The sequence below is a fragment of the Pomacea canaliculata genome, linkage group LG1, assembly GCF_003073045.1.
Source record: "Pomacea canaliculata isolate SZHN2017 linkage group LG1, ASM307304v1, whole genome shotgun sequence".
Taxonomy (NCBI): Eukaryota; Metazoa; Mollusca; class Gastropoda; order Architaenioglossa; family Ampullariidae; genus Pomacea; species Pomacea canaliculata.
In genome coordinates this window covers 12,680,428-12,698,076 of record NC_037590.1, presented here as the reverse complement: position 1 = coordinate 12,698,076, position 17,649 = coordinate 12,680,428, and the positions used below count along the sequence as shown (strand labels likewise).

Sequence of the window (17,649 nt, the reverse complement as noted above, 5' to 3'; positions counted from 1 at the left end):
CCAAGATACTTCTGCACGGATACACAAAGCATGCACCAACCTCAAGGAAGTGAGAGGCCAGGTCAGCAGCATGTGGGATAAAGGACAGCTTGGGGACACAGCAGTACAGAGGTTGTTTCTGGTAATGTCCAAACTTGCCTGCACAAACAACATGCTCCAGGTGAAACATGTTCAGAGTCACTGTATATGAAGCTGTGTTAAAGGGAAATTGGTGACAGACACACAGGAAGACCAAAACTTGCCAACAGTAATGCTGCTTCAAAAGCAACTCACACTCTATGGATTCCTATCAACTGGTCGCTACAGAAGCTTTAGCTATTGACAAATTAAAATATAAATTTCGATTTTAAGTGGCTGTGATGCAAATGACTGTTTTGATGGTAAATTTTAAAAAATATCCTTTTTCAAGAAACACATTCCTGAATGTCCTCTGGATAACTTACTGCGGTTATAATGGGGAAATCGCGTAACCCCTTCCCATGTTTGCTCTTCTGGAGTGCCCAGTACCTGAAATATAACATCATAACATCTATAACAGGCCTTATGACAGTTTAACACTGATTAAAGGACTTGTAAAAACTACTTAAGTGCTTAATTAAATTATTTTATTCACATTTGCAATCTCCATTTGAGTTTTGAGCCATTAAACAAAATATGATCTGGATTGGAAAGTCAATGTCAAATTGTCACTAAAACCCTATTTTCTCTCCTGTCTATTCTTCTCCACGGTATAATCCCTTGAAAGAAGTTAAAGTGCTTTAGTCTTAATGTCAAGAACATTTTTATTGTCCTGCTGTACTTGAGGAAGTAAAATCAATGAAACCCTCTATTCAAGTATACTGCAACCCAAATGTAATATGCCCACCTTGAATATTTTATCCAGCTGGTCATATGCATCTTTCATTCCAGGGAATGTGGCTTGACCTGAGATCATCTCTGTAAATATGCAGCCAACACCCCTGTACAAAAATCAGGAATGTCTTTAACTACACAAGGTGGTATCACTTTAAAGACATACATAAGCAGCCAAGTCCTTAGTATCCAAAGAAAGATGTGTAATTTATTTCTATGAAACTATTCTTGTGACAGTTAATAATCACTTTAAAAACCTAGAAGAACTGTTAAATATTTCATTAAAAATATGCTGTGAGGTATCATGAAATGAAAAAAGCCTATAACTGGCTCTAATTCTTTCAACCGACCACATGTCCAGTGAGGTGGAGTACTGCGTGGAACCCAGCAGAATATCTGGTGGCCGGTACCAAAGTGTGACCACCTCATGGGAATAAGTATGACTTGGTATAGATTTAGCTCGTGCTAGTCCTACAGGTTTCAAAAAAGAGAATTTTTTTTTTGAAACAAAGTACAACGATGCACTTTTAGTCAGCAAACTACAGTATACAACTGAGTCACACAACCTGCAATCAAATTCAACATAGTATCATTGGAATTCTTTTAACTAAGTTAAACAAACTTTGTAAAAAGCTTAGCCTGCAGAAACATGCAGTTACCCTGCTCATCACAGCAAAATTCCCTTCTTTGCTTATTCTACCCTAAGCAGAATATTGTCATATCAACATTTTCATTACTATCTTATTTCTAAATTGATGTTAACACCCTTATTATGGCATAAGGATCTGACTGTAGGAAAATCTCTCTGAGCTGCAGCTTAAAGCCAAGGGTGGTGTAGTCTGTTCATTGGTTAGTTATAATTAGTAAACATTTATAGAACAGGCCTTTACTCAGCATACATTTATCAGACAAAATTGTGTTCAGAACACTTATGTATCTTTATTACTTTGTTTTTACAGTGGAAAAAACACAAATGAATCATGATCACTGTTAATATGCTCACCAAAATCTGCTAGCTTCAGTTCCCCAACCTCGCTGATCAACAAATTTTGTGGCTTCAGATCTCTGTGGAAATACATACACCTTTATAACATCACAAAAGAATTAGATGATCACAAATGACTGACCCTAATTAAATCATCTACTTGCCATCATCAAAATCATAGCAAGTCACACATTTTAAAGGAAAAACAAATGCGAACAGAATTTTTTTTTTATTTGAGCAGAATCTGTTTTCATAGTGTTTTATACTTAAAAAATTCTGTTGAATTATGATGTAGAAGGAAAAAAATGTGAAACTAGACAAACACTCCTCACCTATGTAATATTCTTCGTTCATGGCAGTAACCCAGTCCTCGTAACAACTGGTATAAAAACAACTGCACAAAAAAATAAAATAAAGCCAGATCAAACAAATTTCACATTACCGGTCACGTCACTCATCTCTCTCGCTCACATACACACACAAAAACATAAACAGTAACTAAAGTATATAAAATGTGATATTATTAACCATATATATGCATACAAATACATAGCATCATGTCAGAACAGAAAGATGAATGCATTCCCATTAGGTAAAAAGGTGGTCCTATAACCTTACAGTCGTAGGAAATCAAGTATTAGAGTCCAGCGTTAATGAGAGTGGTAACTGTCTCCCTTCCCTCACTGCTTTACCTTTACCCTCTATGGAGTCAGGTTCAGAGGCTGTTGCTTTAACCACAAGGCTATTTGCTCCTACCTAATGATTCATATTATATGCAATTCTGTATATGTTCATTCTTCAAAAAGCTGCACAACAGTAAATCATGTTCTCATTTGTCAAAAAGAATCTTCTCACCTTGACATTAAAAGCATTCAGGCCACCTGGATGCCTTTCTAAATACTGACTCAGATCTGTATGCTGTAAGGACAGAAAATTAAAACTTTGAAATCTCTATTCATGAATCCTTCAACAACTGTCAAATTTCAAAAGCTAAATTTGTGCCTTGTGGGCAACAGGAAATGGATCATTTCACAGACAACTGAGTGTAGCTAACTCAGAACATTAGATAACATCCTAAAACTGTCACAAGTAGGTTCGTGGTGTCTTACGAGAGTTGCAACTGTGCTTCATACAAAATTTATCGGTTTTATGTTCTCTGTAGTGTACAAGATTCAGAGCAGTCTTCTCAGGCACTTGTTTTCAAATGCCTGGATTCTCCTCTATATAAGCAAAGCCCATGTTTCACATCCATAAAGCAGGATCGGTGCTGCCAGACCTTGTCCAGTCTAGCCATTGTTGCTGCTGCTGCTGCTGCACGGCAATCCTGATGAAGATATCTGTCACAGAGCTGCAATCTCTGGAGAGGGTGGTTTCCAAGTACTTAAAACTGTTTACCTCTTCAAGACATACCCGTTCATGTAGATCTGTACTTAGCCACTGCCAATAACCATGACTTTACACTTTTCAGTGTTGGGATCCATTATGTGTTTGAACTGTCAGTCTGTAGTAGCTCACAGTTCTTTGTTGATGCCTGCTATCATATAAATGTCACCTGCAAAGCACAGGCTGCAAATCAAACTTCCACTAATGGAAATGAAAGTGTGATGGTGCAGGACTGCACTTGTTGAACTATTGTACATGGGTTCGATGACTTGAATAAACCTTCGATATTGAATGTTCACATCGTATGCCATAGCCGCTTGTGCCAGACTCTGTCAAAAGCCTTTTCCAACTCTATGAAGTAATGATATAGGTCACACCGATGCTGAAGATGCTTCTCTTCCAGCTTGAAGTTTTACAGCTCTTTGCAATATTCAGTACATCAGTTGAGTATACGTGTGCTTTCTGTGAGAAGGTATCCACGCTACTGTAATAATGCCACTGAAAGATTTTTGATAGACTTACCACATATTCGAAGACAAATGTGAGAGTTTCTTTGGTGTGGATGATATCATGAAGAGTGACAATGTTGGCATGACGAAGACCTTTTAATAATGAAGCTGAAAATGAAGGTAAACAAACACATTTTAGTATTTCTAGTGATAGACAAGAACTAAGTAAAAAAAATAACAAATTATACAGTGATTTCAAATTTGTATGCCTGTGTATTTGTCACATGCACAATTTGTGGTAGCATGAATATGCACTCTTTTCGTTTGCAAACTCATGAGTGTAAATAACCACATGTATTCAAAGGTGACAGACATATCAATGTGTATGGGTTTCCAAACATTAGGTAAACAAGGTCATGCAGCATACACATATGCTGTTATGGTTGTGCACAATTCTGCACAGTGACATAGTCTTAATTAAACAATTTTTCTGTAAATTTACTTGAACTTAAAACTACATTCTGACCTTCTCGTATAGCTGTGAAAGGGGCACCTTCTTCTTCTTGCAAACGAATCTCTTTTAAGGCTACAATCTGATTGGTTAGACTGCAGACAGATAAATTATGTATTTTCAATTTGAACTCATGAAGAAGACAGTTAACACACAGACAGATGCCAAATGATGGGGAAAAGATAAGGCAGAAAAAAGTGTAAATGGAACAGATAACACAGGCAAGGTGTAGAGGAGATTCAGGCATTTCTTGTCTTGGCATGTGCTTTGGGTGCATGGAGAATTCTGAAGTGATATTGTGGGATACTAGTCATAATTCGCGATGATTCTTCTGATGTTTAAATCCTTTAATTATGGTCAGCAGATAACCATGCCAGCATACGAAACACATTCTCCCACATTCCCTGTCATAACCATCTGAACTGTATGGCTGAAATGCGATGTATAAATACATAATAAAATTCTGTATAGGAGAAGGTTTAATAACTAAGGCTTGAGAACATTTTTTTACCGCAACTGTCAAGGGATGCTATTTGAAAAAAAAAACTTTTGATGACTAGTTAAGCATCAGAATAAAAGTCTCTGGCAGCTATAAAGTCAAGCATCCTATGCCAGTCTACACTAAACTTCCAACAAATTACAAATCCTGCCCACACAGTCTGTGGTACAATCTTGCAGTAGAGTAGTTGGCAGTTTCCACACTTTTTTTTTTTACATCTACAAGAAGACAAAAATATTGAAGTTTTTGTCATCAAGCATCTCATAAAATAGTGGTTATGAGTCAAAATCAATAAATCAAACATATCTTTTGGCAAATCCTGTTCTTTATTTACTAAACTCCACGATCCAGGCAGGAAATGCCACTTCCTTGATTCTCACATACAAGGAAATAACAGCTGCCACCGGCTGTTTTTCAAACAGTTTTTCCTGTTTCATATTCTATCTTGATGACTCTTTGGAGCTCACTGATTTTAATACTGATAAACCAGCAAAATCTGTTTTTAAATGTTTATTCTGTAATCATAAACCAGTGTACAATCTAGTATTCTAATAACTGATTTATTTAATTAAAGCTACAGTTTAAGAAGTGATGAGTCTTTGCCACATCATGTACAGTAGTGAATGTACTCTATCAAGAGAGTTAATCTGTCCGAGTCCCTCAAAAATGATGGACCGTCATTTGATAGCATGTTGTGGAGTTTGAAGTTGATGCAACTTATCTTGCCTATACTGGCAAGTGGTTCATGTTGCAGCTTACCCCGTTCACCACTAATAAGAAAGACCTTTCAGTAAGCCACTAATTAATATCAAGATACATCGCACTTAGCAGCCGCGTAGCGTAATTACTGACATCAGCAGTCCATAGGCTGGGTCATGAAATATCCTAATGTCTATTCCTCCAGCCCCCCATCCCACCATCCCACCCTTAAAAGACCTTGCTAGCAGCTGACGCTGCTCTGAAGCCTTTTGATCAGAACGTTTGCTGCCCCGTCTGCGAGATGCGCTGCTCCTCATGCAGAATGCAGGGATCGCACGATGCAATGGTAATTTCCTACTACCCCTCTGCTGCAGAGAGACTGTGTTGAACACATGCACGGGAAACCAGAGACCTGAACGCACTGTGCCGCAGCCTCCACACGCGTGTTTGTCTTGTGCGAAGTGTTTTTTACATCTTGAACAAAAAGACAGTTGCATGCCCGCGTGTGGAAACTGTGACACATGATAAAAGTCTGAGATATTCTGGCACTTCTTTCACCATGGCTGTCTATGTGTCTGTGTCACACTAAATGGTGTTGTATGCCCGACTGTATGTGGGTGAGAGGAGGTGGCGAATAAACTTTACATTAATTATTACAAGACTTTTTAGGGAGATGAGCTCTAAACGTGTACATTATTACAGTCACAATCATGAAGACAGTCAAGCTTGCGGCAACTAACTAGGGGTGATGATCTGAAGTTTTGTATACAGCACCTTAATAACATCTACTGATACCACCCACACTTTTCTTTCGCGGGGTGGTGGTAGTGAAGTAGCAGGGTGACGGGGGAGATTTTAAAAAGAAAGTGGAGAAGAAAGCTGATTGTAAGCGCGACTGGTCCATGTCAAATGTAGACAAAAATGAACATGGACTTTCACAATCGAAACCAGACAGCAGACCACCGAGACTATGACAAAAACGATGTCGAAGACGCCAACAAACGGGGATGATGATAATGCACTTTTGTATTCTCAACTGGTTTTACCTAAAGATGCTGGACCATGACCCCGCTAGCAAGGGCTCACAGCCCGGAGCCCTGGAGGCTAGTGGGGTGGGAGGGAGAGAAGAGACCATGTGCAGGTGGATCTGGGGTGTGGGGGATGGGGGGTCGCCGACAGTTGTCAAAGCAAACCATCAGCTGCACCGTAATGCGCGTCAGGCTGTCGGTCGTCTTCACCATGAATACTGTATTGAACGACCGCACACTTCAAGGTCGTGAGGATGCTGCTGCTGCTGCTCTTGCACGTACTTGCTCCTAGTCGGCAGGACTACAGCATCATCTACCAGCGCTAATCACAACTCGATGACCTGCTGTCCCACCTCCCATCGATGATGCTGCACCTCACTCATTCCTCCCTCTATTCATGCCAACTCCTCTCTCCACCACCATCCGTAGGCCCAGTGGCGCAACGAGTTGGCTGTCCTGGGTTCAGCTCTCGTCTCAGGCACGCTGCTCTTTCTCTGCACGTGGCATCTGTTTACAGGGCTGGCTGCCTTGCCTTAGCTGCTGGCTCGGCGTAAAACACCAATTCTCCCGTCCCCCTACCACCACCACCACCACCACACACACACGATCATGGGTACAGGCGGGAAGGATTGCGTGGGAAGGGACTTTCAACACGCGTGACTGGCGATGACATGCATGACGACACTAATGACGCCCCGTGCTGGTGGCGTGCTGGTGATGCTAGACAAGCCCTAGACTGGCCTGGAGCAATAGTCCGCGCGGCAGCTTCTAAAGTCAAAGAGCAGTCAAGGCTGATTTCACGTGGAAACAAGCGAGAGATCTGTTAGGTGGAAACAAAACTGTTCTCTTGGTATTGTTATCAAACTTCAACTGAAAACAGTTTACTACAAAGAACATGTATTTGACATTAAACTTTCTCTTCCGTGTGCATGATTCATCCAAAAAACTGTTTACAACAGTAATGTACAAATATTTTACAATAAACTTGTCCTTCCGTGTGCATGACCTCGTCCAAAAATCCGACAAAAATGCTAATGCTGTTCAAGCAAAAGCGGGTGATGGCGGTGCATATACAAACGCCAATGAGTCCTGCCAGTCAAGGCTTGTGGACTCATAGGCTCACAGTCTACACAGCACGCCGCCATCGGAGGGAACACAAAACGTGGAAAAAGGAGAAAAACTGCTTGCGTGGGTCAGTGCCCTTGACGGATGTGGCCACACGCCGCCTTAGTCATCACGCACTGTACTCTGGCCCTTTAACCTCGTCATCCACGTAAAAACGTCCAACATTCTAGCCCCTTAACTTTGTCGGTCACGTTCATCACGTACTTCGGCCCCTAACTTTTGTTGACCACGTACGTCACGGCCTCTGGTCATGTCCTTTTGTCAGCCACTTACGTCATCCTCAGCCCTGCCCTAGTCAACCACGTAGGTCACGTCCTCCGCCCCAGCCGTCGGCCACGTACATCAGAACCTATACTTACGGTCCACTAATCACTATCAATCACCTACACTGCGCCCTTCACTCTTGTCGACCACGTACGTCACCCCATCTATTCCAGTCCCTTTGTCAACTGCAAGACCAAGAGCTGACGGGCACAGAACCCGATGAGCCGATCTGCCGCTAGAGGATGCTGCATACACCTCTAAGCTTTATCTTCTCTTTCCTGCACGCTTCACGCCAGGTTTCTGTTCAGTGCTGCTTTGCCATGGCTTTCTGTTGCAAGTCTCCTACCGTAGAAATGGACGAAGAAGAGAATGGCTAATATAAAGAAAGACTGATGTAAGGAAAATGCACACGTTCTTTGTTCACTTACCCCCCCCCCCACAAAAAAAAAAAAATGTCAAGAATGTGTAGTCGTCTACAACACAACTGCACCTAGAACAGCAGGGGTGGGAGGGAGGAGACAGAACAAAAGCAGTGTCCGCAAACTTCTTCCTCGTGTGACAAGACAAGCACCCTGCACACCAGAAGCCACCAAATGCAACAATCATGGGGACTTTGTGCAGTTAGTCGCCAGCATTTTGAAGCCACTTTTGTTATCAGTTTCGCAGCAGCAGCAGCAGCAGTAGCGGAGGGAAGGAGGGGTCGGCATTTGCAAGTGAGTTCTTCCGAACAAGGTCCTGTGCAATCAGCAGAGAGATTGGCGCATTGCTCATGCTTGAGGAACAATAATCCTCCCTGCAGTCACGTGATCCAGTTTTTTTTTTTTAAAGCCAACGCTTACCCCAGGTGCTACCCACAAAACCTCCAGCCATGTGGCAAATCATTCCTACAGTGCTTTCTCTGCATCCTGTATAAACCATTCCACCCAGCGATTTGCTGCATTTGCAGCACAAAACACTGCGGGGGCTTCATTCAAACTGAACTGAATTTAAAGGTACAACCTGCGCCATTTGGAATGATGGATTCTTTCAAATTCTCGCAACAAAGCTAAAATCTCTACCTGCCAGCTTGTGATTTGTTTATGAACGGGGTATGTTCAGCGTACATGTGCCTCTTTTTTTATTATTATTTTTTGAAACGCTGCAGCGTAGTATAATCAGTGGGGGTTGGGTGATGACGTTTGACAATACTTTAAGAGGTATGAGGGAAAAGGGGGGGGGGTGTTGTATATTTAAAGACCCGCTCACACTCTTTCTCATCACAACACTGGTGCTAATAATCACACACTTAAGCTAGCATCCTCCTCCATCACACGCACAGGTGCTAATAATTACACACTTAGCACCCTCCTCCATCACACACACACACACGCACGCGCACTCTTTGCTCATGCCAGTCTGACATGCTAAGCACGGTGGTGTGTCCGACCTGCTGTAGCCCTTGTACACCGTGGCATACGATCCTTCTCCCAGCTGCTCTAGCTTGTGGTACGAGTCTGCTCTTCCGAAAGGCGAGCTGCCCTGAAAAATAGGGAGGGGAACAAATTGCGGCTTGCGGTTAAAATCTCATTGTAACCATACGAGTTGGGTTAATAGTAATGACTAAACTTCTATAGGTTTCGTTTTGCTCCCACAAGGGAATAATGGCATCAACCTTTCTCACCAACAAATCTCATGCGAGCTGGCGCTTACTCATACACAAACTCATACCATCCACTCATCTACCGTTTGCATGCCATTCCCTCCTTTTACATTCTTTCTCTCTCATTCATTCTCTCATTTATCCATTCTTCTTCACTCGTTCTCTTTTTCTCTCATTCTTTCACTCGTTCTCTCTCAGTCCATCTTATTTAGATTCTGCAACATGTGCCAGTCCAACGCCTTCTTTCTCCCCACCCCCGATTTTGGGTGCCCTCTCTCTCTCGATTCTTGGGCGTGCACACACACTCTGTAAAACCCTATTTATGATGTTACGTGCACGCGCGAACAGCTGGAATGCTGGTTGCTGGTCGAGAAATCATCTTTCGGAAGATTGACGACAGTAAAATTTTGCAGAAAACTCACCCATTCATTGTCTTTGTAGTGCAAGCAGCTGTTCTTGATTTAGGCCACGTCAAGCGTATGGATAACAATCTGAGGCTACCAGGGTGTGAAAACAAATCTATTGGAAAATCTCTCCGAGCAGCAACTCAAAAACAAACGAGTCACTTAAAAAAAAACCACCCCATAAAAACCCTCTGGTTTCTGAGCATGAGCACAGCAGGAGTAAAAGACGCTAAAGCGAAAACAACTGTTGTAGTTGTCTCAGGTCTCTGCTTGCACCAGTTCCCCCACACCCCCTCCAACCAGAACCCACCTCTCTGCTCCTCACCCACACTTCACAAAACTTAACACCTTGGGGGAATACACCAGTCAGCTATTAAGCCGAAGTCGTGGAGATGTGACAGCTGCGATACAGAGAGGTTTACACCTAACGTTAACCGCCATCACTCGACAGGCCTGGCTAGCGGCCACCATACCACACTTACCGTCATGGCCGGTACGAGGTTTCCGGGAGGCCAGGGACGGCAGACGGACGGGAGAGATGGCGAGCAGCCCAGCAGTACCACAACACATGGTTGTAATGTTGGCGGCAAGGCCACTTTCCACACGGACACACGGACATGACGCAAGCACCACACCGGCGCTTAGCCACTGATTCACTTACCGATTCGTCATGTGCTTTAATAAGTCTTTCCCCTCGCGTCTGTCTCGTTTATTGAAATGTTCTATGAATCACGTGTGGCTCGGTTCGTCTGATATCCGTTTCGTTTAGTGCAATTTTCTATTTATGACATGAGGCTGTCGAAAAACCGCGAGTTTGTCGAACACGACTGGGACACTTTTGCTGGCGAGTTAACATCAACCATCCTGCTTAGAACCTATCAAATTACAACGTGCTTCCACTTAAAAAAACAACAACAACAACAACAAAAAACCCAAGACTAGTGGAAAAAACCCTTTCCCAATCTGCCTTATAACTGTCGCAAATAACCTTTTGTATTTTTAAAGAAGCATTAGTAAAACTGCTGTCGGCGTTGTCTCGTGCGTTAACTATCACGATGGAAAATTATAATCATTAATTTTGAAAGTGATTTCAAGTGTGTGTTTACTCTTCATTAAACTCCGGTTGACCAAGCATCATAGAAGAAGCCTGTTCTAACACTTATATGACTTCACTTCCACTAAAACAATGTTATTCAGCAAGGAGGTAGCCTCCTGCAACCGGAGCAAAGGACACAGCGACCCCCAGCGACCCCACAGCTCTCACGGTCAAGTGCGACTTCCGCTGTATTCCAACTGCCGTCGTCGGACACGCTGTACATAGGCGTGCTGTACACCGAGTACGCGCTGTCTTTGTTACAGATCCACTTCCGGTAGTTGTCCTCAAGTCTGCCATCGAGTGACCATTAAAATGACTAAGTGGGAGATTACGTCCGGCGATGCCAATGATAACCCTGCTGTCGTTTTTCAGAAAGACGCTGAAGATTTATGAATCACGAAGAATCGTGACGGGGAAGGTGCTATTTTTAAGCAATATTTGTAGCTAATTACAGGAAGAGCAAACGACACAATATCATTCATGCAATATGAAATTAAAATGTTTTCATAACATTTTACCTCGGTTCTTCAAAAGAGAAACATCCGCCTTTCGAGCGACATCACGCGAAGACTATGTATGTTTCAGGTTTCATATCATCGAAAAGATTATCTTCATGGCATTGAAATATCACACTGTTTCATCCTTCTCCAGGAGATATACAGCAGGGAATAAAGTGCTTACCACTAAAACGGTTTAGATTTCGCCACCACTATCATTTTTTTTATATAATACGCGCGTTTTAACTAAAATATTGAGTACAAGTGATAATAGAATGATGATGCCACTTGACGGAAGAGAGCATGAAAGGACGATCTAACGATACTTCCAGCTACCTGCTCAGCCTAAAAGTGTCCAATCTGTCAGGTTATTATAATAATAAGACGCTGATACTCATACCGAGAAACGTTCTGTGTCTCAAGTGGAAAGGAAAGAGTATGACAAAAATAAGCATACGCAGGAGAAATCATGGCTCATTCCAAACGGGCGGCTCAAACATAAATGTCACGTGTTCTAAGGTTTCAATCGGGGCATAAAAACTTTAAACAAACTGATCACCGGAAAAAAAGCATGCACACTTGATACATAAGAGCGTCAAGGGGAAAGCAAGGCGTAGCCGACGATTTACACTCACATACATCCAAGGGCAGGGAATGTATTTCTGGTTCATTGATCAAAATGTTAAGAACCGAACTACTACTAAAATTGATAAATGGAAGTTATCCAGAAACAGCTTACCCCATAGCTTGATGTGCGCTTGCTTAGAATATGTCTGCTGTAGACGTGCCCTTCCGACTTGGGCCTCTTGAGACCGCTCGGATTCCGTGTGGGCTGGATGGTCCGAAATGAGCATGTCGCCCGCAGAGTTATGCCGCTTGACAGGGGTATGCTTCTTCTTCGCTGATCGTAAAACATCATACATTGGACATAGCGTAATAATAATAATGCTTTTTAGATAGCAAAAGCAAACTTAAAAACATGCAACAAATTATAGATCGTTAAAATCAAACAGGCAAGCACGACAAGCTCTATCAGACTCTCCATGAAAGTCGTTTCATCTTAACTCTATCCAGAAGATAATTTTCAAAAGTATGTACACAGATTTAAAAAAAAAAGGAAATATAGGGTGTACGTGGGAAGAAAAAAAGTGTGTGTGTGTGTTTTAAAATAACACTGAAGTAGTGGAAAGCGCATAACCTAGGACGATTCTGAACACGGAACAATGTTCTGAACTGACAGGTAGCACTTTCCCCAAACATGACCGTGTCGTTGAGACAGACCTGCGGCTCTGGGAATCACAGTGGGGTGAGCAGCATCGTAGGTAGCTAGGGTGTCAGAGCGGCAGCCGTTATAGAGACTGTGTCTGCCATTGGTGGCTGGCACGATGTCTGGTGCTGAGCAACACTTATCCTGGGGAGCGAACCCTGGGCTGAACACTGGCGGTGCTCTCGACTGCAGCGAGGATGAGCGAGGAAAAAAGAAAAAAGAAGTGCACATTATTTTCAAACATCTCTCTGGTATACATTTAAGATGGATAACGACAACGATAACATGTGAGGTCAGTTTGTATGAGGGCATTAGTAGTTTTTTAGTCTGACTACTGTGACTTCTTTGAAAGTAAAGGAAAGAGCAAGGTGGAGGCTGGTAGTGGGAGAGAGAGAGAGTGGTGTGAGAAAGTGGTAGAAAGATTTACAAACGCATAAAAAGCAATGCTACTTTATATTTACGGATAAAAGCAACCAAATAATTTCCTTATTTCTTTCAATTCTTCTAATCTTGTTTGTCCATGTGTCATGAATCCTACATTAACGAACTGAATGTGGTGAATATATATATATAAAAGAATGAGCACGATATTGCGCAAACTATCAAAGATGATAGACAATATCGCTGAGCCGAACCTCAGGAAACAGCCGCACTGGTCATCAAATGGCGGCGGCCTGGCATTTTGTTGCTGATGTTGTAATAATGCAATTGTGTGTGTGTGTGTGAGGGGCAGAGATGTGTGACAAAGTGAAACAGAGGCTGAGAGATTGCATCCTATGACATTAGAATCCCGATATGCTAGTGCCAGAATGAATGCATAACCAAAAACTGGCAGCGTTCGATCGCCATTGCGGTCAGAGAACTGTCAGGAGACAAGCAATGCAGCCGCCGTGACAAGGGACGCCACTCTCCCATGTCTGGGCTGCCTGTAAACAGGTCCTCGGATTTTGAGATTTGTTTTTCAGAACAATTCTGCCCCATCGATTCTGGAACTGAGCAGGCAAGAGCCTTTTGGCTATACAAAAAGGAATCTCTTCAATCGAAGGCGAGTTGTCTACCCCTCGCTCTACCTACCCCTACCACCACCACCACACCCACCCAACATGTCGTCTTCTTGACTGAAGTCCGGCATCGTGGAGGCTGAAGAGTTTCGGCGAGTACATCAGCACTAGGATCACTGTCTGAAGTCTAGCAGCTCGTCAGTAACCAAACCTCTGTTCGACTGCTACTATTATTGCAGCGAGAGCCAGTCAACAGCCCGTGCGGAGGTAAATGGCTGACTGGTCCTATCATAGCCATGCCGTTATTCCAAACAACTCTGTCGCAGTGCTAGGCATCACACAGTCTGGCACCAAGCCTGCACTATGTCCGTTGTGAGGTAATCTACGAGCGGCCAGCTCTTGTGGCAAGCAAGGCTTTTGGGGCTTTCTGGCACCTGTCGCCGGCAGATGGCCTCAGTTGTCTGCTAGGCGTTAAATCCCACTCACTACCTTCAGGCTTATGGACTGCTTTTGGTTTTCGTCGGCATGTGGCACCAGACTAGACTGCACTTAAAAGTGAAGCGCCAGTTAGGTACCTGTGCACCGAGAAACTACAGCGATCCCCACTTCTAATTCGTTGTGCTGGCGAAGAACGAACGAGCAATAAGGGTTTTGAAAACACACTGTGTTCTTGTCGTCAGTATCTGGTTATGTAGAAGGTTAAAGATATGAATGAAGAAGACGGAAATTTAAAAGAAATCAGGGACTTTTATACTAGTTATTTTCTAATGACTGTGAGAATATTTCATAAAAATAATCACAATAAAATCCCAACCAAACAAAAGTCTACACTACTTACAGAAAACTACAGTACCTTTAAAACCAAGCAGTAAGAATAGATGAAACAATTCAGTGGATGAAAGAACCTCCCCCCCCCTTCAAAAAAAAGGGGGGGGGGAATCCAAAAGTGGAGAGAAAAGTTTGAAAGAAGCTAAGCATCTCTTAGGGATGATGATGATAGAGGATGGTATAAACAAGGAGCTATCACACAGTCAATGAAGGCGACTGAGGAAGCAAGACAGTATCCTGCCACAGATGTGGGCGACGAAAGTAAACACCCGGTGACGTAATCGGAATAAGAAGTGAAATATAAATATGTCCTACTGCCAACAGCGACCCCAAAGACGCCGTATCATCCCCGAAAGACGCCATCTTCAAGTCGGCCCTTGCCATAGAAGAATCCCTTTTTACGATTTTGCATTCAATTCAATTTGCAAGCGCGTACATTATGCACGCATGGCATCGCGACAAAACCGCCGAAACCCTACATCCGTCACGTTCATGTTATATGATCACCTCGCTCCCCACCTCTCGGGGTCAGCGAGACCCTGTGAAAGAGTCGAAGAGAAAGGGGAAACAAGCAGTGCAAGAGGAAGGAAATGAACACAAAGAAAAACGTGAAAGATAACTAAACAAAAACGAATCACAATGAGTGCTAGGACAGTTTTCCGGTCTCTACCATAAAAATCTACGAACGACATTCTTGATGTCCGACCTCCCAGTCCAGTCTCCACAATAACCCCTTGTCTTGTTCCTCTCTAGTCTCCGCTCACTTGCTGTCGAGCGAAAGGTCGGTCGTCAATCCCTACAAGGTTTTAGCAACGCCTCATCAGTCACAGATAACGTCGCAGACATCAGCGTAGATGCATGACTTTTTCAGCCGCCACGACCCCAATTTCTCCCTCCTTTTTATTTCTCTCCAGTTCAACCTGTATCTATGGTTATCTTTCTCGAAGTGTTTCCATTTATGCTAAACATCAAAAGAACCTCGTCTTTACGTAAAGAAGGATTTTAAGCAATTAAAACCATGTTCAGGGCGCTCTTTTGACACCGCTTCTATTTAGATTTTCTTTGCGAGTTTCGCGTAAATTAATGTAAATAAACAAACACTGTGGCTATACATAACTATGCAGCCCTGACATGGGAAAGAAGAAACGATAAACAGACGCGACTGCAATGTATGCATGGTTTACTCTTGTTAAAGTCGAGACCAGGCCTCTCACAGCAGAGTTTGGTAGAGTGCTAGTAATGAGCAAGGAGGGGGATGTGCAGAGGGTGGATGGCCAGGTAGCTTGCTCATTGCTACAGAAGCTGCCAACGTGGCATGCGTGATGGATAAGTGACGTTGCTGTCGTGCCAGAGAAGCCGGTACGTGAGCGTCAGGTGTGATGGTGGAGACACAAAGCGCTTGCTCGTTCCGTTATGCGCTTACTGCTTTGTTTTTCTACACTCGCATACTACTAAGTACAGTTGTGCAATCTCGGTTTTTTTTAGCAGCAAAAGAAAAAGCTGGGCAGACATCTAGTTGTTTTCTCTGCAAGATCGGCTACCCTTTTAAAAACAACCAATGGAAAGAAGAGTTGCACAGAGAGCGCGAGCTAGCGTGAAATATGGGTGTGTTTGTTGCTGAGAACCTCATGCAGCAAGTCCCAAGGACGTGTCCTGTTCTTTAGGCACCTCAGTAACTCACTTTAATTATCTGTTTCATGCCACGAGCTGCGTGACTTCCGTGGATACACCCACCAAGCCCTATACCTACCTAAACTATTAATGGGCGTCAGACGTTCTCGCAATCTCGCAGTTCCATTTCCTTAAACTTGTCTTCCTTTTATTCGAACATTTCTCAGTTTTCATTTTCCGTATCGAGTGGCAGTATCAAACGAGTACGATCAACTCTCTTAAAACGATCACAACGCAACGCAATCTAGTTTTTTTTTAAGACAACGCTCAAAATAAGAGCGACGACGACTACAGCAATTAACAAATTTCCCCTCTCTACTACATTAGTTATGGTGAAATGGACTAAGAGGCATATTCATGAGGCAAAGACAAAATGACGAGAAATAATTGAGTTAAAGGAAGTAAGAAAACGAAAGACGACTAGATAACGATCTCGCTATAAATAGCACGTGGCAGGAAGTGACGTTAGAGGGAAAAGCATGCCAAGCTGATGCTCACCAAAGATCTGTGGCCGTCCTGCTCGTCGCCCTCGTGTATGGTATCCTCTTTGCTAATGGCTGAAACATCAAAATACACATGTATGACGCATGTCACTAGTTGCTCTTTCCTCAGAAACAGCAACAAGAGAGAAAAATTACACACATCTAAAATAACACACTCACACGCAGGCTCGGACTGTCAGTTCCAAGAAGTGGAGCAGAAGTTGACTGATGAGAGATAAGTGATGTGCAGCAGCATCTTGCCAGTTACTTCAAATCAACTGAGGCACATCAGCGATGGTCGTGCAAGATGCATAATTGACTTCGGCGCGTGTTATGCATGTTTCACGATTGGTAATGTGTGATGATATGTCTTATACTCCTCTACCCAAACCATTCGGCCCCTTTCTGTGATGTCGTAGCTTCACATTCATCTGATCATCGCCTCGCCCTTGGCTACTGCATGAAGTGCGGTTTCTACATGACAATAACAAGCATACGTGCGCGCGCACACACATAAGAATGGAACTGGCCATTTGATTAAAAGGCTTCCATCCGATTTGCATCACAAACTACGGTGCAAAAATGTATGTCTGCATACTATAAATACATGATTTATTTTATTATTCTGAAATAACACCCACCCACACGTGCGTGCTAACTGAATACCTAAGTTTAAGTTTGATAATTTCAGTATATCACAAGCAGACTGTAAAGTTGACTTAAACGTGAAAGCGCTTCGAAAGTTGGTGGATCTACCAATGGAGTCAAACAAACACTGACTTTCTTGAAATCTGGACGTTTACAACTTGTCTATTCCTTCTCTCTCTCTCAAACACACACAATTCAGACAAGCTCACCGTTCTGTATTCACCAAGGTATTCACGAAGTACAGAAAATGAAGTGCTCCTGATACACCGACAGTGTTCGTTTATACGCTGTTTTTTGAAGAAACTTTTCGTAAACAGAGTC

At 42.9% G+C, this 17,649-nt stretch overlaps 1 protein-coding gene across 1 annotated transcript in view; it reads right to left on the bottom strand.

Annotated features, from left to right (window-relative positions):
- The window catches only part of LOC112569616 (cyclin-dependent kinase 14-like), a 52,063-nt gene that overhangs the window by 6,828 nt on the left and 27,586 nt on the right, over positions 1 to 17,649 (bottom strand). The window contains 14 exon segments of the mRNA XM_025247453.1: positions 41 to 138; positions 444 to 507; positions 866 to 959; positions 1,203 to 1,323; positions 1,856 to 1,917; positions 2,170 to 2,231; positions 2,693 to 2,755; positions 3,743 to 3,837; positions 4,196 to 4,275; positions 9,222 to 9,313; positions 12,171 to 12,273; positions 12,275 to 12,332; positions 12,713 to 12,884; positions 16,697 to 16,755. Of these exon segments, the coding sequence (XP_025103238.1) occupies positions 41 to 138; positions 444 to 507; positions 866 to 959; positions 1,203 to 1,323; positions 1,856 to 1,917; positions 2,170 to 2,231; positions 2,693 to 2,755; positions 3,743 to 3,837; positions 4,196 to 4,275; positions 9,222 to 9,313; positions 12,171 to 12,273; positions 12,275 to 12,332; positions 12,713 to 12,884; positions 16,697 to 16,755 (1,223 nt within the window).